This window comes from Gadus chalcogrammus, chromosome 2 (assembly GCF_026213295.1).
Source record: "Gadus chalcogrammus isolate NIFS_2021 chromosome 2, NIFS_Gcha_1.0, whole genome shotgun sequence".
Classification (NCBI taxonomy): Eukaryota; Metazoa; Chordata; class Actinopteri; order Gadiformes; family Gadidae; genus Gadus; species Gadus chalcogrammus.
In genome coordinates, this window is record NC_079413.1 from 12,659,210 (window position 1) to 12,682,121 (window position 22,912).

The 22,912-nt window shown below is 44.1% G+C and overlaps 1 protein-coding gene across 5 annotated transcripts; it reads right to left on the reverse strand.

Annotated features, from left to right (window-relative positions):
- Positions 1-10,609: 10,609 nt before the first annotated feature.
- Positions 10,610-22,111, reverse strand: LOC130374432 (uncharacterized). 5 transcript variants are annotated; one of them, XM_056581209.1, is made up of 11 exons: positions 21,395-22,111; positions 20,523-20,715; positions 19,933-20,037; positions 19,246-19,350; positions 18,564-18,668; positions 17,878-17,982; positions 17,195-17,299; positions 16,503-16,607; positions 15,790-15,912; positions 12,190-12,277; positions 10,610-11,644 (listed from the first exon to the last, which is right to left on the reverse strand). In XM_056581209.1, the coding sequence occupies exons 1-10, from the start codon at positions 21,574-21,576 to the stop codon at positions 12,239-12,241; spliced, it is 1,167 nt and encodes a 388-aa protein (XP_056437184.1). In that variant the 5' UTR covers positions 21,577-22,111; the 3' UTR covers positions 10,610-11,644; positions 12,190-12,238. The 5 variants fall into 5 exon arrangements, with proteins under 5 accessions (XP_056437184.1, XP_056437168.1, XP_056437176.1 ...); XM_056581193.1 differs by lacking the exon at positions 12,190-12,277; XM_056581201.1 differs by having other exon boundaries at positions 10,610-12,277.
- Between the last annotated feature and the right edge of the window lie 801 nt (positions 22,112-22,912).

Genomic DNA, 22,912 nt, shown 5'->3' on the forward strand with positions numbered 1-22,912 from the left:
TTTGTGATATTGAGGATGTTATCCATCTGATATCATCTCTTTGGGACGGTTTGCTCAGGGACCACCCTGTGACCCTTATTGCCCGTCTCGCTCGTAAACAACCGTAAAAAGTCCAGAGGAAGATCTTTCATAAAAGACACTCCTTTGGCTATTCAGATGTGCTTACTGTGCGGGTATCAGACATCGGCCCGGCAATTTGTCCCCTTGTTGACTGCCTCCCCACACAAGGTGACTCTTCGTTGGATTCCTTTGTGTTTGGCCCCTATCATTTTGCCAAAAGGAGAAGAAAAACAATATATTAGATGACAAGAGCTGATAAATCATGAAAATAGCTGTTTTAATATCGATGATGTATTAGGGATGGAAAAGTTGAAGCAAAAATTAGTAGTCACGGTTTGGGGCATGTATGTTAATAAATGTTAGTGGCGGAGAACAAGAATTGCGCTCTAATTACGATACCAATTTTGACTTAAATTTGGTTGCACTCCTTTTTTCGTGTCCCAAGCATCTGTTTACATTCATTTTAAAAGACTCATTTAATTTAAATAAATTGTACAATGTTATAAAAATATATTTATACTTTTTTTTTATAGGCCCTTGTGTCATCCTCTGCTTTACCAATAAAAGCAACGTACTGAACCGAAATCCGTGACCTCAAAACCGTGATATAAACTGAACCGTGAATTCTGTGATGCGTTCCTTCCCTAAAACGTGACATTAAAACAAATGATGATATTAACAGTTTCGCCGACATCGACAATTAAAATGCATCAATGTCATTGTTTCATACTGACATAGCGCGTCATCATTTTTGTATTTTATGTTCAATTCCATTCATTATATTACAACTCTTACCTCAACATCACTTCATAAATGCTGCTTACGTCAGTCGCTTTGGGCTCTAGTCATCATCGGCTGCGTTCAACAACCCACGGATCAGATTTTCTTTTTAACATTGAGGCTGCGGCGATCTGTTGCCAAAGAGGTTGCGTGCGAAGGATCCCACTGGCCGCAAGCTTCAAAAGTATGAAACACTTCAAATTTGGAGAAACAACAAAAATGGCCCTTTGTTCAGTGTGCAAAATGTCGATGGCATATCTCAGGAGGCCTCCCGCCATTCGCGGACACCCTCATTGAAAGCATACAGGTGGCATTCTGCAAGGTGGACGGCCAAAACAGGCCACAAGTCTGTGGGCCGATAACAAAGAGCGTTTGTGAAAACAGACCGCCCACCTTACCACTTGTTTCAAATAGGGGAGCCCACCTGTGCTGAGATTCTTTATTCCGATGCTCCTCACCTAAGTTACGGCGAATACGAGTCGAAGTATTTCAACTTTGGGTGCTGTGGTCTCGTCAACAGGAGACAAGACGTGGTCCTTTGTGATCCGGTCCCTTAATAGGCTTAGTCTATTTGTGTTCATGAAACAAATCACGTTATTTTAAGACGGCTTTTACATTCGCTCATTATTAAAACATATCGCAATCACATGTTTGCTTGCAACCTGGCATATTTTAATAAATGAGTGTTGATCTGAACATGTTTAGGCTACAATCAGAGTTTATTCCACGTTGACTGACTCGTGCTCGTTGGTATGTATAGCTCATCTAATGAATAGATTTTTGCCATTACGTTTAAGCATATTTCTTTGTGGAAGGAATGTCATTTACATAACGTTTGAGTAATTGTGATCGATGTAATAAAAAAGTTTCAGTTAAAGGATCATAGGGAATATTACTATATTGTACTAATATTACTCATATTGCTTTAGGTTAATATATGACTAAGTGCTGTATTTGTTTTTCCTCTATCTCCGGCTCTCAGTCAAAGGCGTCTGACTGAAGTGTATTCGTTTTGATACGAAAATTCACATTTTAGATTAATCGATACGACTATTGACGGATGAATGGATAGAACGAGAGTCGTTAGTGGCAGCATGAAAGCACCTCCATTAAGCCATGGGAAGTTTACTCTCTGTCAGGATCAACCGACGGAATTCAAGAGAAATTTCTGGCATGTTTGCAATTACACTCAGTGAGCCGTCAGAGTAGGTGGTAATTTTTCTCTTGACTGTAATGAGGTTGATTCTGTCTCCTGTCTTGAAACTCTGAGCAAACAGACGGGGGAGGACTTTGGGCTTTGGCGTGCGCCAGTCCTCCGGGAGCGAGTCTATGAGCAAATATGAAAATATGTGCGGTTGGATCCTGACGGGAAGATGGTGTCCTCTACTCTGCCATTTCTTCTCTTCTCGCGACGCTCCTTCCAACATTCTGTTTTCATGTATGGGTCCCTTGTTAGCCTGTGATCTCTCTCTCTTGGGTTCTAAGAGGCACGAGTGGGTGATTACCATGGGGACCAGAAGTGTGTCTGTTTGTCTGTGTGTGTGTGTGTGTATGTGTGGGCTAGTGTGCGTGGCTATGCCTGGCTGTGCGTGGGCGTAAGTTTGCGCACCATAAAACGGGGACAATGGAGACACAACGGAGAGAATCTCGCTGTGATGGCATCTGGTGTAGCTAGCAGTACTGGGACTGGTGAGTGGGGGGGGGGGGGGGGTTGGACACGCATACAACGCCAAGCCGTGGTCCCAGTGGCATCCCATTGCGCCCATGGTATACTATGTTCATTCTTAAGGGGTGGCCAGAGATTTAGAGGGATTTTAAAGAATGAATGGCAGCACATGTAGTCCCTGGCCCGATGGGGTGCAATCTGTTCCCCGCTGGAACTTGGTTCGGTAAAAAAAAAAACATTCCTCTTGGAATCGGGAGTCGGGCTGTAGGCTCAGGGCCTTATGGCACCAACTTCCTGAAAGGGATGTAGCCGTTGATCCTGTACCGCGTTGAGTCCCACCGCACCGTTCTCGCTTCTTCACTCCCCAAGACGTGCCTCTCCGGTGAAAGATCCCGACTCGTTTTGTTTTCATTCCTTTAGTGTTCCTCCACACTTTTCCTCACCTTTACCCTTAAAGCAAAATATGTAATATTTATCTCCACTTGAAACTCATTTTTTATGCGCTTTTTCCGCTCAGTGATCGAAATAGGATCAGACAGAACGAGACTTTTCGTTCTTGTTTTAAGAACTTCTTGGGTACACCCAGTGCGTCACTCCTCAGGAAACTCAAATTGAGCATCTGGGATAAACCCCTCATTGCTCATTACTGTACAGGATGATACGACGAAGGTCTGATTCCACCCGTACCCCAAATCCCCCACCACTAAGTGAAAACTTTTTTTTTCAAGCATTTGTTAAACGGATTTTCGGTAAATGAGGCGCTGCCTGTTAAATGAAGAATCAAATAATGTGCCGTTAACGACAAACACAGCCTCATCATTGGGCTGTCCTAATGATAGTCTAATTGAATTTTCTTTCATGGCAAAAGAATTAGAACAATCATTTTGACGATACAGCCACCGGCTATCTCAGCGCAGCTCCGCATCATCAATAAATATAGCCAGGCATTTGGATCTGCCTTATTTCCCGCCGCTATCAATGCTTTCCGATGCCTAAATGAGTCTATACCGTATATCTGCAGTCTTTATGGGTTTGACGCTCCTGCTCGCTCTCTCTATTTATCTCTCAGTGTTACTGTCTCTCTATCTTTCTCTGTCTCCGTGTTTCTCTCTCTACAGTTATGTGTTTCTGTCTGAGTTTCCCTCTATCTCTGTCTGTCTCTCTATCTCGCTCTGTGTCTGTGTGCGCTTCTCGATCTCTCTCTCTATATCTGTGTGTGTGTCTCTTTGACTAGTCAGTTATTCACCCCAATACGACGACACACACACCCGCAACACACACTTTCTGCACACACACAAGGCCAGTCTACGTGGACACTCCCTACCTACCCCTTACGCTAAAGCACAGATTCATCCCCCCTGATATCCGCAAACAATTTCATGTGCACAACTTTGGGGTATATTCACGAAGGCACACATTGCTTTTGAAACATTGAATAACAGTCTTTTTTTCCACGAGGCCTCTCCTTGGGAGGTGTGCGGCCACGGCGTCTCCCAGAAGCCACCCACTGCGTCTGCAGATTAGACCCAGCCGAGGCGGCCTCTGTCCGGGCAGCTGAGTGCTGCCAGATGACGGGGGGTGTGTGTGTGTGTGTGTGTGTGTGTGTGTGGGGGGGGGGGGGGGTGGTTCGGAGGGAGTGGAGTCTGACGGGGTAATGGCGGCTCGCGGTGCAGGCGGATAGATGGAAGTCAAGGGGCCTCCAGGCGAAGAGGAGCCCCGTGACATTGAGGGCCACGAGTGGCCGTAGAGCTGACAAGATGAGAGGTGATTTGCCCTCGCCAGTGCTGCCAGTCACGCCACCTCATTAGAGGCAGAGCGAGAGGAGGGGGGGCGGGGGGGGGGGGGGGGGGGGGGGGTGAAGAGCAGAGCGCGGGAGGAAAGGAATCAGTGTTGAAAACGACAACACCTCTCTTTATACTGCCTAAAAAAAAAAAATAGGGCATATTTTCATTTTAGCCCGAATTCTTTAAGCAAAATTATCGTTAATTTTAGCTTATACTTCAGTGCTGATTAGAAAGCTACATCAAAGAGGGCTAAATGTGGTAGCATATGCATTGCACCCTCACATATGAATCAAGTCATACAGAAGAAGTGGCCTGCAGGGTTTTCACGGGCACAGTGCACGGGCTGTTCTGCGTGCGTGTATGTGCGTGCGTGCGTGCGTGCGTGCGTGCGTGCGTGCGTGCGTGCGTGCGTGCTTACACTGAACACTGCGTGTATTTCTGATACTTTCTGATCTTTAGATGTATTGGCGGTCGTCTTGGGCATGCTGGTCCAGGGGTTAAGGGGTGCAGATATTAAAGGCATGCATTATGGACCCCCAGCTGAACTGAACACCATGTGTATTGGAGCCCGCCGTGGACAATACTAATTGTACCTTCTTAAGGGCCATGATAGCATCTTGTTGCACCGACGCAAGATGGAAAGCGTGCATTAGAGAGCTCTCTGCTGCTGTTCCTATGGCCCATGATAGGATCTATACCGGCACAAAAAAATCATTTTAGCAGGCAAGACTGTACAACACTGCATCATTCAGCAAACGAGCGGGCACACGCCTGCAGTCAAACACGTACACACACAGGCGCGCACGTACGCACGCCGGCATACACGTACACACACACACAAACACATTCTGTCCGCTGCCTCCGAAGCTAAATAGTTGATTGATGGCCTAAGCTGTGAAGAAATGCTCTCTGTTATGTCTCTAAAGGTTTGTAATTGCTGCAGTGAAAGGATGCTCGCTCGCCCGGAATATTGATCCTAATGGGATTACTATGCCCCACCAGAGAGAGAGAGAGAGAGAGAGAGAGAGAGAGAGAGAGAGAGAGAGAGAGAGAGAGAGGAGAGAGAGAGGAGAGAGAGAGAGAGAGAGAGAGAGAGAGAGAGAGAGAGAGAGAGAGAGAGAGAGAGAGAGAGAGAGAGAGAGAGAGAGAGAGAGAGAGAGAAGGGGGCAAGCAGGGAAGAGAGAGAGAGCAAGAGAGAGAGAGAGATACGTAGATATATTGGGTATATGAGACTGGGAAAGAAAGAGAGCGGGAGAGAGGTTGGATAGATAGACAGACCTCCTGAACTGACATACATATTAACAAGATGATTTGTTATTGTCGGCGTACACTATTGCTCCCGTTGGAAATACCAAATAAATACAAAATGCATGGGGATACACACATATGGAGAACACTGCAGTGTGGCCGTTGAGACCGCAAACGCAGCGCAGTAGACTGGCGTCGCGGGGAGGACACAGTGAGGAGGAGGAGGGGGGGGGGGGGGGAGTAAGGAGAGAAGCCTCAAAGGAAATGGTCCCAGGGGACAGATGCATCCTCTTCCACCAGAGCTCATGGGGGATGTTGTTGAGGAGGAGGAGGAGGAGGAGGAGGATGCAACCGTTTGGGGGTACATCTGCATCTGTCCTTCCAGCTGCTACGGTCCCACTCCAGGTGGGCTCCTGCAGAATAGGAGGAAATATAGGTGGAAGGGGGGGAGGAGGAATGGAAATATTATAGAGAGCGCCAGGGAGATAGAGAGAGAGGGAGATGGGGAGAGACGGAGAGCGGGGATGGGGAGTGATGGAGAAAAGAACGAGAGAGAGAGAGAGAGAGAGAGAGAGAGACATACAAAGAGAGGGCGAGATTGAGGTTGGAGAGAGAGCGAGACGGAGAGAGAGGGAGGGATGGACGAAAGTTTAATAGAGGGAGAGCAGTGTGTGAGAGGAGGCGGAGAGTGAGTGAGAGCGAGAGGCGGAGGGAGGAAGAGAGAAACACAGAGAGAGAGACGGGAGAAGGCGGGGAGGATGCAGAGTGATGGAGGGAGGGTGAGAGAGAGAGAGAGAGGGAGAGAGAGGGAGGAAGAGCGAAATTAATGGAGGGAGCTTTTTGAGGTGCACATCCGCCCCCTGAATGAATAAAAAAAAAAGCGGAGGAACAAAAACAGCCATAATCCTACTGGTCAACAAAGCAAGCATTTCATCATAGAGAACAGCACACTGCTCAGCCCGATTACAGCTCTACCGAGTTAATTAACATGGAGGGGCCACTCGTCTGTCCGTCTGTCATTCACTCACTCTTTTTTTTTGTGTGTGTGTGTGGTGCGTGTGTGTGTGTGTCTGGCTTACCGTAACCCCCTTATCGCGAGCGGTCACCCGAGTGGTCGTTCAGCTCCCTGTGGTGGCCAATCAACGTCCCTTTTGAAGTGATTTGAAGCACTGTCACCAAACATTTGTTCTGTATCTCTGTGAGAAGGGAAGGGACCATTATGTGGCGCGTGTGTCCGTCATTGTTGCCGCCGGCCGGTAATTGTTCAATCGCTGCCGGAAAGCGACGCAAAGCAAATGACAAATGAAAGACTGTAAATATGTGGATTTCAAAGAGCCGGCGAAATGCAGAGGGGGCCACAAGCCATGTGCTTAGTGCGGAAAAAACGAGACAACTAGCGGGAGGGAAACATCATTTCCTGCAGGGTTAAAGACAGTGTCATCTGTGTGTGCATTCGGTGCGAAGCGAGAACTCATTTATTTCCTATTTTTTTGTAGATCCGTACCGTATCTTCGTAGCTGGAATAACATAGCACCGTGAGGGGGGGGGAAATGCCTGGAATACTCAGGCCAGAAGAAATATTGATGTGCCGCAGCTCAGCAAATATACATCAATGGTATGGAAGGATGCATCGATCGGGTATATATACGCTTCAGAAGTATTAGTCTGCTGGGAACAAATAGCATGATTGAACCCCCCCCGCCCCCCGTTGGTGTGTTAAAGGCCTGGTGCCTCCTGCACAAACACTTATTAAGCGTGTGTGTCTGTGTGTGCATGCGTGTGTGCGCATGCGTGCGTGTGTGTCGGTCTCTGCACATGCAATGATAAAGAGCCTTTGTGTGGCTCACGGTTTTGGCTGGCTTTGAAAGCATGTCTTTTTGTGTCTCGGTTGGGGATGGTAGTGTAGGTCACAGTAAAAGGAGACTGTTTTCAGAGTTTCTAACGAAACAAAGGAATGGGATATTCTGGGAGGGAATGGTGGCAGCGGGGGGAACCACACAACAACAGGCTCAGCAACAAAACCGTCGGAGGAGATAATGATCGACTGATTAAAAGACCAAAGCCTGTCCGCTTTCTACACACACAGACACTCGCACACATACAGACACATGCACACACATACACACACACACGCTAACTCTCACAAACACACTCACTAACTCTCTCACACACACAGTCACTCTCATACACACACACACACACATGAACACATACACTCACCTATGCTCCTTCACACACACACACAAACACATACACACACACTCACACAGGGACGCACTGGCACAAAACACCACCCTTCCAAATATTTCACCTGCTTGTGGGCTGATTGTAGAAATGAATTTTCTCAATGCATCCATAGTCATGTCGGAAATTGCGCCTCGCAATTTCATTTTGACAGACAGACTTCTAAGAGTGCAGCTTTTGCTGCGGCACAATGGAAACAGTGTGCACGTATGTGCATGCTTGCGTGCGCGTGTGTGTGCAGACTCGGTAGCGATCAGGCTCTGACGGTGCAGTCTCAGCCTTTAAAGCGAACGGGGGGGCCAAGGGAGGACAAAGAGCGGCGTGAGGAGAGAGGAAGCGCCGGGGAGGCAGCCGGGGTGAAGCCAGTGTGCGCCTCCTCCCCCTTCCGACAGGGTCTTCCTCACTTTGTTAAAACCCTGCGATGCTCAGAGAAGTACACTCTGTGGCGCCGCAATCGATGCGCGAAAAAGGGACTCATCCTGACTTGTGATTTCAGACCTCCCATTTGGAGTATGTGGATGAGAGAGTCGACGAGCAGATGAATTCTCAATTGCACTTTGAATGTTTGAATGTGTAACATTGCATCTCGTGAGATGTGTGCGAATATCAATAGTTATCTGAATTCGTTCCACCGTCGTTGGATTTTCCGCGTCGGTTCTTCATTTGCCACGGTGGGAATCTCTTGTCTTCCACTTAAACAATCATAAGGACATGCACATCCTTCACATCGCACACACAAACACAATTACACCGCAACCCTTCCTCCCAGCAGTTATCCTGCTGGGGCAGAGGGAGACTTCACAGATGGTTTCACATACATTCAGCCCCATATGGATGCACACATCTCTCTCTCTGCCTCTCTCTCTCTCTCTCTCTGTCTCTGTCTCTGTCTCTCTCTGTCTCTGTCTCTCTCTCTCTCTGTCTCTCTCTCTGCCTCTCTCTCTGCCTCTCTCTCTCTCCGTCTGTCTCTCTCTCTCTCTCTCTCTCTCTATCTCTCTCTCTCTCTCTCTCTCTCTCTCTCTCATTAATAAACATTGGCACACACATATATTAATTGTCTATCTTTAACTTTGCTGCTCCTCCTGTGTGTGTGTGTGTGTGTGTGTGTGTGTGTGTGTGTGTGTGTGTGTGTGTGTGTGTGTGTGTGTGTGTGTGTGTGTGTGTGTGTGTGTGTGTGTGTGTGTGTGTGCGCGTGCATACCCACCAGTTATCCTGCAGGTGATTGGTCATCAGAGTTTGTTGGACTGATGCTTGACACTGATCAGTTATGACACCAGCAGGCCACCAAGAACCCGGGGGGGTAACTCACACACACACACACACACACACACACACACACACACACACACACACACACACACACACACACACACACACACACACACACACACACACACACACACACTGTATTGTGGATGACATCATCGTCATTGACCTCAAAAGGCGCGGCCAGAGGCAGGAAGGGTAGCGGGTGCCGATTCGGGTTGAGCCAAACCACTGTTTAAGAGCGGTAGGACGAGGGCCTCCCCCTGTAAGCCACGGGAAAACTAGTTCCACTGATAACCCGCGGATCAGCAGCAGTCCAATGTCAACTCAGGATCACGAAGCGGCGACCAAACTAATCCTAAACTCACCCCCTAGACGCGAGCTGACGCGAGCTGACGAGAGCGATGGGCCTCTAGTCCAGCCCCTTCCTAAAGTTCTGCCAAAGTGACCCTTGTTTACTGCCACGAGCGTGACAGCCTAATGTGGGGGAACCAGCGGAGGCAGATTATCTGTGGTTAGATTGATGATGTCTGGAGGAGGTAGTAGATTGTTCCGCCATAGATTTATGATGTCTGAGCCAAAGTCTCATTTCTAAATGGCTGATTATGTCTGGAAGGCCCTTCGTGTGCTTCATGCAACCCTGTGTAGATCCACGTGTGTTTGTTTGTGTTTGAGTGTGTGCGTGTATGCGTCTGTGCCTGTGTGTGTGTATGTGTGTGCGCTTGTGTGCGGGGGCAGTTGTGTGGTGGATTCCAGGACAAAGCATTGAGATTGATGTGCCATGTGTGTAATAAAGCAACGGGATAATGAGATGCCTAACTTTCCCCCATTTGAATGATATTTTACATTAAAAATGTAAATTAAAAAATCCTGGCCCCCTTTCCTCCTCATCACCCTGTCCAAAACAATTTTCTGCATGGCTCCCTTGCTGTAGTGGGATGTATGGAACGGACACGTTTTTTTTACAGGAGGTGAACGTGTTTGTGTGTGTATGTGTGTTTGTCTGTGCTTAGGTTATGTGTGTATTTTTTTATATATATATATATGTGTGTGTGTGTGTGTGTGTGTGTGTGTGTGTGTGTGTGTGTGTGTGTGTGTGTGTGTGTGTGTGTGTGTGTGTGTGTGTGTGTGTGTGTGTGTGTGTGTGTGTGCGCGCGCTGCCTGGTCCGGACCCTAACTGATCATGATTGCATTTCTATTGGATTTTTTCTCCCGCGGAAAAGGAGTGCAGAGCCCAGCCCTAGGAATGGAATCAGAGGCGGAAACTCATCTCCCTTCTCTAGACACTGTCCACGTGGCCGCACACACACACACACACACACACACACACACACACACACACACACACACATACTGGTTTTCATCACTCATGAGGACGACCTTTATAATCATCACTTGTGAGGACCACCCTTTCCAGAGGTTGTAGAGAGCTGAAAAAAATTCAGTAAACTTGCCATAGCTTAGTTAACCTATACACAACTTCAAAACTCTGAAATGATGTTTCAGAGTTTTGTGATGGTTTAACCAGGCTTTATGGGGACTTCCGGAAAGAACCAGTAAACATGCTTTCAGGGGACATCATTTACATAAATTAGAATATTTCACACAGATTATTTGGTGACTAATGGGGACCTGATTGTACATAAATATATATAGCCCGAGGAGAGTATATAGAGTATAGCCAGAGGGCCAAGGTGTTTTAACCTCTCAATTTCCGAGAGCCCCTGGAACCAGGGGCGGCCATGCCCTCTGCAAATGTTCCTCTTGGCCATCCACCATCTATATGTGGCGTGATACCAACTTATTTCATGATATTACCGTGCACTATGTGTGTGTATGGGTTTTTATTTTACCAACACCATCGATGCCACCCTCACACATGGGAGGGATCTCCCAAACAGGTGTGGGTCCACAGTAAATAGCACCAGAGACGGATGGAGAATTAGATGCATTGATACTTTATTTTTAAAAGTATACCAGCACATACATACATTAGCATAGACACACATCACGCACAGACTCGAGCCATCAGAGTGCGGTTAATACATGTCAGAACCTGCTGGTGTATCCTTGTGGGCCAGGAAGAGGCATCAAGATACAGAATAGTCACAATATAAATGGAAGTCACATAGACCTCGAGAGAATAAGTTCGACCTCTGAGGCTCCGTTTCCCTCGGTCAAATGTCTATATTAAATAACATGGCGTGTTTGAATAATCGTACATAACAAAGTCTGTAGGTTGCGAAGAAAAAAAGGGAAGCTGCATCACGTTTTGTTCTATACACTTTTTCCATCTAGTGTCGACTGGGTTTTTGGAATGTCTATGCCGTTAAAGTAGCATTAATAATCGTTAGGATTATTACGACGATTATTAATGCTACTTTAATGGCACCGACAATCCAAAAACCCAGTCGACACTAGATGGAAAAAGTGTTTAGTTCAAAGCGTGACGCAGCTTTAACTTCTTCGCCACCTACAGATTTAGTTTAGTTAGACATTTTTGGCACAGTGCAAGCATGTATTAAAGCCTTTATGTGCCTCTCGACGGCCTTTATCTCTGCTGGCTGCCATGGTTCCCTTTTGAGTGGAGCCTTTCCTGTAAATGAGTAGAAAAACAGATGTTTACATGAAAGTATCAGGAAGGAGATACAGTTCCTATAAGTTTCATGTCCTGCATCAACAATCCTCAGTGATCTGCTCATTAGTACACCTTATTGTAAAGTGTCAACTAAAAACTTTTTATTGTATTACATGCCACACACTTTCATTTAGAGACTATAATATTAATTCCTTATTTTTGTTTTTTAGCAACAGTAGCATTATGTCTTCGATATTATGGCAGCTTTCTTTTTCTTATTTAACATTATAATTTTCTTGTCATAATTCCTTTGTCTGCAATCTTTCTTTCATCTTCAATTAATATATGTCCTATTATCTGCTTTCTCAGCCATCTGTGAAGCACTTTGAACTGCACTAACTGTATGAAAGGTGCTATAAAAAAATGATTGATTGGAGTGTTCCACTCTCAGTCTGTTGGTTGACTCCTGCATTAACATGCATCCAAGTAGCCATGAAAATTAACGTCATCACAGGGACAAACAAATAGGTTAGTTGAAACACGCAAGAGGAACTACGCCTCACCTAGAAAGCAGACGAGACCAGGCGGTGGTGCAGAAAAGCTGCAATCGAGTCAGTTTACAAAGAAAAGAAACAGACCGATTCCTGCAGCCTTCAAAAGAATATACAGGAAACTTCAGTCTTAAGTCAAGAGATATCTACATCCTGTTAGATCCACTATAAAAGCAGCAGAAAATAAGTTTGCAATTATTATATAGCGCACAAGATGTTTAACAAATTGAACCTACATTGAACAACATGAGACTAATATTATGACATAACATTTGTATTTTCTAAATCACATGGGGCCCTATCTTGCATCCGGCGCAAGTGACTTAGTCACTGGCGCATGTGTCGCTGCTAGTTTACAACTGGCGCAGAGCGTTCTTTTCCCACCACCGCCACTCGCCGGTAAATTAGGGATTGATCATGCGCCCCAAGGGGCGGTTCGGCAGAAGGAGGAGGCAGGTTCTGGCGCCAACGGTATTTTGCCGTTTCTGAATGCCATTGCGCTACTGACCAGGAAATACCTGGTTTAAAGTCAGTGGCGCGTTGTTCAGATGCTATTTAAAGAGCCCATGCCATTAAAATCACATTTTTCCTGTTGTTTGTTAAATAACATAGGTCTGAATAAGTTTGTGAGCTGTGGTAAGTTTGAAATCTATGCAGTTTGTCTGCTGAATGCAATAGGCAATGAAAGGAAAAAGGCAGAAGAAATGAGCCAATATGGATAAGGCGACACTGTGACGTAGCGTTGTCAAACTATAATTCATGGCCCTGCCCACTTGGTTGGTTCGTAACCACCCACAAGAATTCTGAAGGAGTCGTGATTGAGCTAGTGCTAAATGCTAATACGTGTATTGTAGTTGCTTAGTTCGTAGTAACAGGCTAGTTACAGAATTTTGAATGCAATGGCAGAACGACATCGAAGTACATGAACTGCGACATGCTGCCTGCCGCCGGTTGCCGCGAGGCACCACCGCCCGGCAGCGGGCAGCCGGGCGGTGGTGCCTTGCGCCGGCAGCAGGCCGCAGGCAGCGCGCGGTTCTGTCTACTACAGATTGATGTGGAAGTGGAAGAACCAGAGACGTCGGAGAACCCGACGAAGTCCTTTGCGATTCATTATATCGTCTGGAGGTGCACACAGCTTTTGGCCGTGATAATATGTATTATTTGATATAGATATCTATGTATTATATGATATTATTTAGATGTAGAGCCCCAGGACTGTAACGCAAGTGTTGTACACTTCCTTGTTATTTGGATAACCGTTCTGCTGTTGGTGTGATGGCGCATTACACGTCGGACTCTCGTCTCTGGTATTTCTACAACGAGACTCGTAGTGGGGGTTATCTCAGCCATGGTTGAGAATGAATTGGGGGAAAGGAACTTTGGCTTTGAATCCCTGAAGTACATGAACCACGACATGGAGGAGAAGGGGATTGTTGGCCGCGAATGTATCCCGCTTGAGCCCTGCTTCCCGCCGCCTCGGCAGCGGTCAGCGCTAATCACCGCCTCCTGAAGCGGTGGTCCATCGGCAGCGAGGCTCCGGCGGGAGACGACCGCGGTCAACAATCCCTTTCTCCTCCATGTTGTGGTTCATGCCTACTTCAGGGAGTCAAAGCCAAAGTTCCTTTCCCCCAATTCAGAAGACGCGGTCGTTTGAGATTCATAATAGCCTATCGTCTGGAGGCTCACACAGCTTTTGGCCGTGATAATATATATTATGATATAGATATCGATGTATACAATGGGTTTCTAAGAGCCATTGCGATACATCTACCGTAAACAGAGCGCATGGTACCGTGGCTACAAGCTGCTCACGGCCAGGTGATAATATATATTATAGATTATATGATATAGATATCTATGTATAATATGGGTTTCTAAGAGCCATTGCGATACATCCACCGTAAACAGAGCGCATGGTACCGTGGGCTGCTCGGGGCCAGGTGATAATATACATTATATATTATATTATATTATATATATTATATAGATATCTATGTATAATATGGGTTTCAACGAGCCATTGCGATACATCCACCGTAAACAGAGCGCATGGTACTGTGGCTACAAGCTGATCAGGGCCACACCCCCACCCCCCTCCTTGACCTGCCTTGACACGCCCACCGTAACCAGAGCGCATTGTACTGTGGCTACAAGCTGCTCAGGGCCACACCCCCACCCCCCTCCTTGACCTGCCTTGACACGCCCACCGAAACCAGAGCGTTTTGGGGGAAGCTCAATGTGCGACTGTTTCGGAGTGGCTGTAACTCTGCACCACGGCTGAATTTCGGGGACGTCTTTGAATACTGTGTTTGTGGCCCACTAATACCTATATTAAAGCATCCATAAATAGCATGGCATGGGATCTTTAAGGGGCGCATGCATACATGCGCATGCGATGCATACGGATTGCTTGTGCACCTCGCGCATACACTTTGCTTCGCCCATCTACCTAGCCGCACATTCTTGGTAAATTATTTGGGAAAGAACAGCTGATGCAGCGGTAATAAGTTGTACTTTTAAATCAATGCATCTGCAAACACCGTACAGCAAACACATATTTTCTTGACATATTGTAGGCCTACATGCCCATAACTTTTAGGATTGATGAGTATTTGATCGTGAATAACATTGTTTTACCGCGAGTGGAGTGTTAAAAAGAATGAATGAATGCGGGGGCGCGTGTGTGCTCTGTTTAAACACACGCAAACTAAACACGTAACGCATAATACAATCAATGGCAATGTCTATTACCGCGGGGGACACATGCATATTACGGATAGCATAATACTGATAACGAAACAAAGTTTATAATGATTGCGTACATTCATTAAATAGACCAACAGGTACCGGCATAAACATATGTTATATCATTATACGTTTTCTTGGCCGAAATTTATTGAGGACTCAGCGCATTTCTGAAGTTGGGAAGCAAACCCCTTATTCATGTGGAATTAGGCCATATTATTTGGCAATAAACTGAGCCATTTGCAAGTTTGAAATTCATGTGGATCTGTCTCATCGGAGACTGCAGACGCGCTGTCAAAATATCAACTCGTACGATTCAAATGCGCTCATGGCTCTTAAAGGGGATGGGACGCTGCACTCATTGGTTTGTTGGCCGTTACGCCCAAACCACACCTACGGGTAACTAGGCTGCTTCAGAACCAACCCTTTGACACTTGCGCCGCGACGCAAAGTGTCATTTATCCGCCTGTAAATAGCGATAGCGCCGTAGAACTGCCCACATAGCTACTTGCGCTTTGCGCTTCCCACTTGCGTTTCAGACCGTTTAAAATAGGGCACATTGTGTTGTTGTCCCAAACTAAGAGTGAATCCAGCATATACTGATTGCATCAGCAAAGTGAGGTGTCGCACAACGCCCAAAGATACTATCTACCCCAGTCACAGTCTGTTCACCCTAATGCCACCTGGCAAATCCTATAGAAGTATCTGCTGACGTACAACCAGACTAGAGAGCTGGGAAGATTGACACTCCCTCATAAAAATGTTTTCATTTTGACTTATATAACCTCAAATTTGTACTCTACAACATTACGTTGTCCAATAAATTACGTTACTCCGATATATAAATCAAAAAGTGTAAAAATTCACCTTTGGAAGAACATGGCTCACAGCACAGACTGTAGAAGATGCTCCATCTTCTGCTGGTGGCAGTTTGCGTCTCTGTTTTGCTGGGATTTGATTCCCCCTCCGTGCCTCCAACAGTTTCCTCTTCTGATGATTGTATGAAATTCATTAATATATAATATTTTTAAAAAGATATGTCAAATTTGCTAGAACAATGCAGACCAAAAACAAACACAAAACAATGCTGCAAGTCTCTTGGGTCAAATACATGCCCACACACCATTAGTTGCCTGAGAAGGAATTCTACTGTCATATTTTGTCCTGCTTTGTCAAATAGACTATGCCTAGTGGGGACATTTCACTCATCTTGAATAAACCCTGCTGAGTGGGGACATTTCACACACCTGTACGTTCTCCGTTATCAGATACTTAACGTAACATTACACTGAAACCAAACCATAAAAGGTGCATTGTGGGGACGTCGTGAACGTCCCAGACTACAGCGACATTTTGCCCCGGGAAAATTACTCATCAAGGTTTAGATGTGTCCTACATATCCCTTAATCATTAGCCTTATACAAGCATTAGAGAAAACAGTTTGGCAGACCTGATGCATAATAGATTCCCCTTATAATTATCAAATTTAATTAATTTACCTGTTTAAAGAAAACGAGAGCAGATGTCAAAGGTGACTATAAGACACTAGAGGTAATTATTAGGTGATGGATATGAATTACCTGGTGACCAGTGTCCTCTAACCAGGCAGCTTCATCCCACTTTGGCTCTGACATGAGCACAGGCTGGGAGCTCACACAGTGCGTGTCAGGTTCCCATGTAGTCATCTGCAATTTGATACAAAAAGTAAATCAGTCAATTTCATGTAAACACTGCATAATATTATATTATTTTAAGACATTTTCTAAAGGACATGTCTCTTGGGTCAAATACATGCCAACACAGCAGACTAGTGAGAAAGAATTCTAGCGTCATATTTTGTCCTGCTTTGTCAACCTCTGTCTGCTGTCAAATAGACTATGCGTAGTGGGGACATTTCACACATCTTGAATAAACCCTGCTGAGTGGGGACATTTCACACACCTGTACGTTCTCGGTTATCAGACTTAACATAACATTACACTGAAACAAAACCATAAAAGGTGCATTGTGGGGACGTCGTGAATGTCCCACACTACAGCGACATTTTGCCCCGGGAAAATTACTCAACAAGGTTTAGATGTGTCCAACATATCCCTTAATCATTAGCCTTATACAAGCATTACAGAAAACTGTTTGGCAGACCTGATGTATAATAGATTCCCCTCATAATTATCGGATTCTTTTAATTTACCTGCTTAAAGTAGACAACAGAAGACGTCAAAGGTAACTAGAAGACACTAGAGGAAAACATTAAGTGATGGACATGAATTACCTGTTGACCAGTGTCCTCTAACCAGGCAGCTTCATCCCACTGTGGCTCTGACATGAGCACAGACTGGGAGCTCACACAGGACGTCTCAGGTTCACATGTAGTCATCTGCAATTTGATACAAAAAGTAAATCAGTCAATTTAATGTAAACACTGGATAATATTTTATTCTTTTAATAAATGTTCTACCTCTTGGGTCAAATACATGCCCACACACCAGACTAGTGAGAAGGAATTCTACTCTCATATTTTGTCCTGCTTTGTCAACCTCTGTCTGCTGTCACATAGACTATGCCTAGTGGGGACATTTCACTCATCTTGAATAAACCCTGCTGAGTGGGGACATTTCACACACCTGTACGTTCTCTGTTATCAGATACTTAACGTAACATTACACTGAAACAAAACCATTAAAGGTGCATGATGGGGACGTCGTGAATGTCCCACACTACAGCGACATTTTGCCCGGGAAAATTACTCAACACGGTTTAGATGTGTCCTACATATCCCTTAATCATTAGCCTTATACAAGCATTACAGAAACTGTTTGGCAGACCTGATGCATAATAGATTCCCCTCATAATTATCTGATTCTTTTAATTTACCTGCTTAAAGTAGACAACAGAAGACGTCAAAGGTAACTAGAAGACACTAGAGGAAAACATTAAGTGATGGACATGAATTACCTGTTGACCAGTGTCCTCTAACCAGGCAGCTTCATCCCACTGTGGCTCTGACATGAGCACAGACTGGGAGCTCACACAGGACGTCTCAGGTTCACATGTAGTCATCTGCAATTTGATACAAAAAGTAAATCAGTCAATTTAATGTAAACACTGGATAATATTTTATTCTTTTAATAAATGTTCTACCTCCTCTTGGGTCAAATACATGCCCACACACCAGACTAGTGAGAAGGAATTCTACTCTCATATTTTGTCCTGCTTTGTCAACCTCTGTCTGCTGTCACATAGACTATGCCTAGTGGGGACATTTCACTCATCTTGAATAAACCCTGCTGAGTGGGGACATTTCACACACCTGTACGTTCTCTGTTATCAGATACTTAACGTAACATTACACTGAAACAAAACCATAAAGGTGCATTGTGGGGACGTCGTGAATGTCCCACACTACAGCGACATTTTGCACCGGGAAAATTACTCAACACGGTTTAGATGTGTCCTACATATCCCTTAATCATTAGCCTTATACAAGCATTACAGAAACTGTTTGGCAGACCTGATGCATAATAGATTCCCCTCATAATTATCTGATTCTTTTAATTTACCTGCTTAAAGTAGACAACAGAAGACGTCAAAGGTAACTAGAAGACACTAGAGGAAAACATTAAGTGATGGACATGAATTACCTGTTGACCAGTGTCCTCTAACCAGGCAGCTTCATCCCACTGTGGCTCTGACATGAGCACAGACTGGGAGCTCACACAGGACGTCTCAGGTTCACATGTAGTCATCTGCAATTTGATACAAAAAGTAAATCAGTCAATTTAATGTAAACACTGGATAATATTTTATTCTTTTAATAAATGTTCTACCTCTTGGGTCAAATACATGCCCACACACCAGACTAGTGAGAAGGAATTCTACTCTCATATTTTGTCCTGCTTTGTCAACCTCTGTCTGCTGTCACATAGACTATGCCTAGTGGGGACATTTCACTCATCTTGAATAAACCCTGCTGAGTGGGGACATTTCACACACCTGTACGTTCTCTGTTATCAGATACTTAACGTAACATTACACTGAAACAAAACCATTAAAGGTGCATTGGGGACGTCGTGAATGTCCCACACTACAGCGACATTTTGCCCCGGGAAAATTACTCAACACGGTTTAGATGTGTCCTACATATCCCTTAATCATTAGCCTTATACAAGCATTACAGAAACTGTTTGGCAGACCTGATGCATAATAGATTCCCCTCATAATTATCTGATTCTTTTAATTTACCTGCTTAAAGTAGACAACAGAAGACGTCAAAGGTAACTAGAAGACACTAGAGGAAAACATTAAGTGATGGACATGAATTACCTGTTGACCAGTGTCCTCTAACCAGGCAGCTTCATCCCACTGTGGCTCTGACATGAGCACAGACTGGGAGCTCACACAGGACGTCTCAGGTTCACATGTAGTCATCTGCAATTTGATACAAAAAGTAAATCAGTCAATTTAATGTAAACACTGGATAATATTTTATTCTTTTAATAAATGTTCTACCTCCTCTTGGGTCAAATACATGCCCACACACCAGACTAGTGAGAAGGAATTCTACTCTCATATTTTGTCCTGCTTTGTCAACCTCTGTCTGCTGTCACATAGACTATGCCTAGTGGGGACATTTCACTCATCTTGAATAAACCCTGCTGAGTGGGGACATTTCACACACCTGTACGTTCTCTGTTATCAGATACTTAACGTAACATTACACTGAAACAAAACCATTAAAGGTGCATGATGGGGACGTCGTGAATGTCCCACACTACAGCGACATTTTGCACCGGGAAAATTACTCAACACGGTTTAGATGTGTCCTACATATCCCTTAATCATTAGCCTTATACAAGCATTACAGAAACTGTTTGGCAGACCTGATGCATAATAGATTCCCCTCATAATTATCTGATTCTTTTAATTTACCTGCTTAAAGTAGACAACAGAAGACGTCAAAGGTAACTAGAAGACACTAGAGGAAAACATTAAGTGATGGACATGAATTACCTGTTGACCAGTGTCCTCTAACCAGGCAGCTTCATCCCACTGTGGCTCTGACATGAGCACAGACTGGGAGCTCACACAGGACGTCTCAGGTTCACATGTAGTCATCTGCAATTTGATACAAAAAGTAAATCAGTCAATTTAATGTAAACACTGGATAATATTTTATTCTTTTAATACATTTTCTAAAGGACATGTCTCTTGGGTCAAATACATCCCCACACACCAAACTAGCGAGAAAGGATTCTATTTTGTCCTGCTTTGTCAACCTGTCTTCTGTCACATAGACTATGCCTAGTGGGGACATTTCGCACACCTGTACGTTCTCCTTTATCAGATACTTAACATAAAGTTTCACTGAAACAAAACCATACAAGATGTATTGTGGGGACGTCGGGAACGTCCCAGACTACAGTGACATTTGGCCCTGATTCAGATGCCTCCTGAATATCCAATGTTTTAATATACAATAGAAAAAATGATCATTTATTGAAATTGATTTATATAGTTTCAAACAAAGATACCATCAATCATTAAGTTATTCCAAGACATTCTTGAATTGTATATACCTTAACACTAGTTGTAACACGTACCTGCTTTCGCCATGGGCAGTCCTCTCCTCCATAATTATGTGCAATTTCTTCACCATCTTTTATGTCTTTGAGAGCAAAAAGACAGAGGTGTGTGCTTCCTGCAATGTCTATTCTCTTCATCCTGGCATTGGGATGTCTGTGGTCATCGTTCACCAGGCGGCCGAAAGAACCATCTTCCTTCGAGGCGTCAATGCTTTAAAACCACAAATAAAAATAGAAAAAATATTATTATTACTTTTCATTAAAACATCATTTACTAGCATACAAGATCACAGTTTTACATGAGTTATTGATTGAGTAAGCATATAAGTTAACGTCACAATGGATTCCGGAAGATTGACCCAAATGCAGGGGATGACAGGCAGAACATTTCCATAGATATATAATGACTTAGATATCGCCTAAGCTGCGCTGTTCAGTGGAACGTTTGCGTCAATGGTAACATATAATTGTAAAACACACCGTGTGAAGTTATTTTTAATTTTGGCAAGTAGCCGTGTAATAAGCGGGATAATGTATAGAACGTCGCCGGTCATTATCGCAAAAATAAGCCCCTTCACGGCTAAGCAAGACACCTCCGCTTTCGCGTCGGTGTCCGGTTCGCCCTTTGCCCGATAATGACCGGCGTTCTATACATTATCCCTTACACACATATAAATGTCTGTGTTGAAAGATTAATGTTAGAAATAAAACAACCCTTGCATTGCATTTTGAGGGACTTGTGTCTCAGCAGCAGCATAGTTTATACTTTCCTGTAGTTGGTAGCAGGCTACGGCAGCGGCGGATTAGTAATTATTGGATTAGTTTTGTTTAAGCAAGTGTAACGACTTCAGTATAAGGTAGTATAGTTAAGGTGCAATTTAAAATCTTACCACCATGTTTTGCCTCCCAACTTGAACGCGTACAAAAATCCAGAACATGCAGGGTTATAAATTCTTCTCTTTTGAGCTTCACCTTCGCTTATCAAATCTCCCCTGTATTCCACTATAAAATCTCCTTTGGAGAATGAACCTATGGCGAACACCCCACGCCCTGCAAAAAAAAAGAAAGACATCTTTAATTAGAACAGGAAAATTAAAACATTCCATTTTCAGCCCTTCACAACAGATGAAGAGTGAAAATAACACATAAATTGGCTTCCTAAGAAGTTTTGCAATTATAATCATGTTTCTTAAATACAGTATAATGCTTGGGTATTGGCATCAATTACCGACATACGTGTAAGCATAGCCTCTCTTTGAGACGCTGGTCAATCATTATAGTAGAAATGACAGTAAGATTAATGTAGCTTATTGAATACAGAATAAATACATACAAAATACAGTTATTTTGGTAAAGTTCATATTTATGCTGTCAGATTTCACTGTGACCTTAAAAATCGGTCTTGGTTTATTCTACTGTATACAGTAGGACAGAAAACTCACTGGGCAAAATCACACTCTGATTTAACCAATCTACAGTACAATAATAAGTGTAATTAAATCACATTATTTAGACCTGCTTACCTAATGGAGAGAGGAATTAGATATGGTATCACTTTAAGACACGTGTTTTGTAATTTATTATCCCACTTCCACCCTTTATATCCATCCATCCATCCACATCGATAGAAACCATATTTCATTTTTAAACTTGTATTGCATTGATGTACTTCACCTCCGTTTCCATGTTTGTCATCCGTGAACCGCATGGTGACCGCATCGGTTGGGGACTGATTCTTGGTGGCATTTCACTGCAGAGAAATACAAAGTGAAATCCGATTTGACTTCAAGTAATTCCCATGCATGTGGATGATAGAGTGAGTATCTTTTTATCTTATCTTATCAGTTCGAGTTAAATCATACTACATGAGATGCATTCAAAGTTGGTAGCTGAAATGAACACATTTACATTTTGTGAAATGTTAAGCATGTTCTACGCGTGAAAAAGTGCAACTGTCGCCGGAAGCTCCGGCGACAGAGCCCAGGCTGCGGAATGGTAAGGCCTGCGATGCTAATGCGAACTAGCTAACGTTACATTGCGTTTGGCTAGCAGTCAACAAGCAGACCATTTTAAATAAACGGCTACATGATGCATAAAGCTCTTGCCTATTACACGATATTTCAAGAAAATGGTTGAATACTTACTGAACACGCCACTTGCTCCGGGTAAATCTTTAAATATGCATCAATTCGAAGGTTTCACAGAGATAATAGGCTCTTCTTCTAGATTGAGGTTGATATGAAACCTGAAGGTACATTTGACTTCCTGTCTGATTTCACATTAAAAGCAAACGGCCAAAGTCACAAGCCCCTTGCTAGCATTGGAAGAATGTATTGTTGGACAATCGGAAATATATGTTAATCTTATTATTATTATGGAAAAATACCATATCTATAAATTCTAATTCA

What these genes read in the sequence shown, in the direction of transcription:
- LOC130374432 (XM_056581193.1), bottom strand. Translation starts at nt 21,576, where the DNA reads ATGTCTTTCTTTTTTTTTGCAGGGCGTGGGGTGTTCGCCATAGGTTCA. An exon ending in TAGAGGACACTGGTCAACAG is followed by an intron (nt 17,983 to 18,563) that starts GTAATTCATGTC and finishes ATCAAATTGCAG; the next exon opens with ATGACTACATGTGAACCTGA. An exon ending in TGAGCCATGTTCTTCCAAAG is followed by an intron (nt 11,645 to 15,789) that starts GTGAATTTTTAC and finishes ACTCATTTACAG; the next exon opens with GAAAGGCTCCACTCAAAAGG.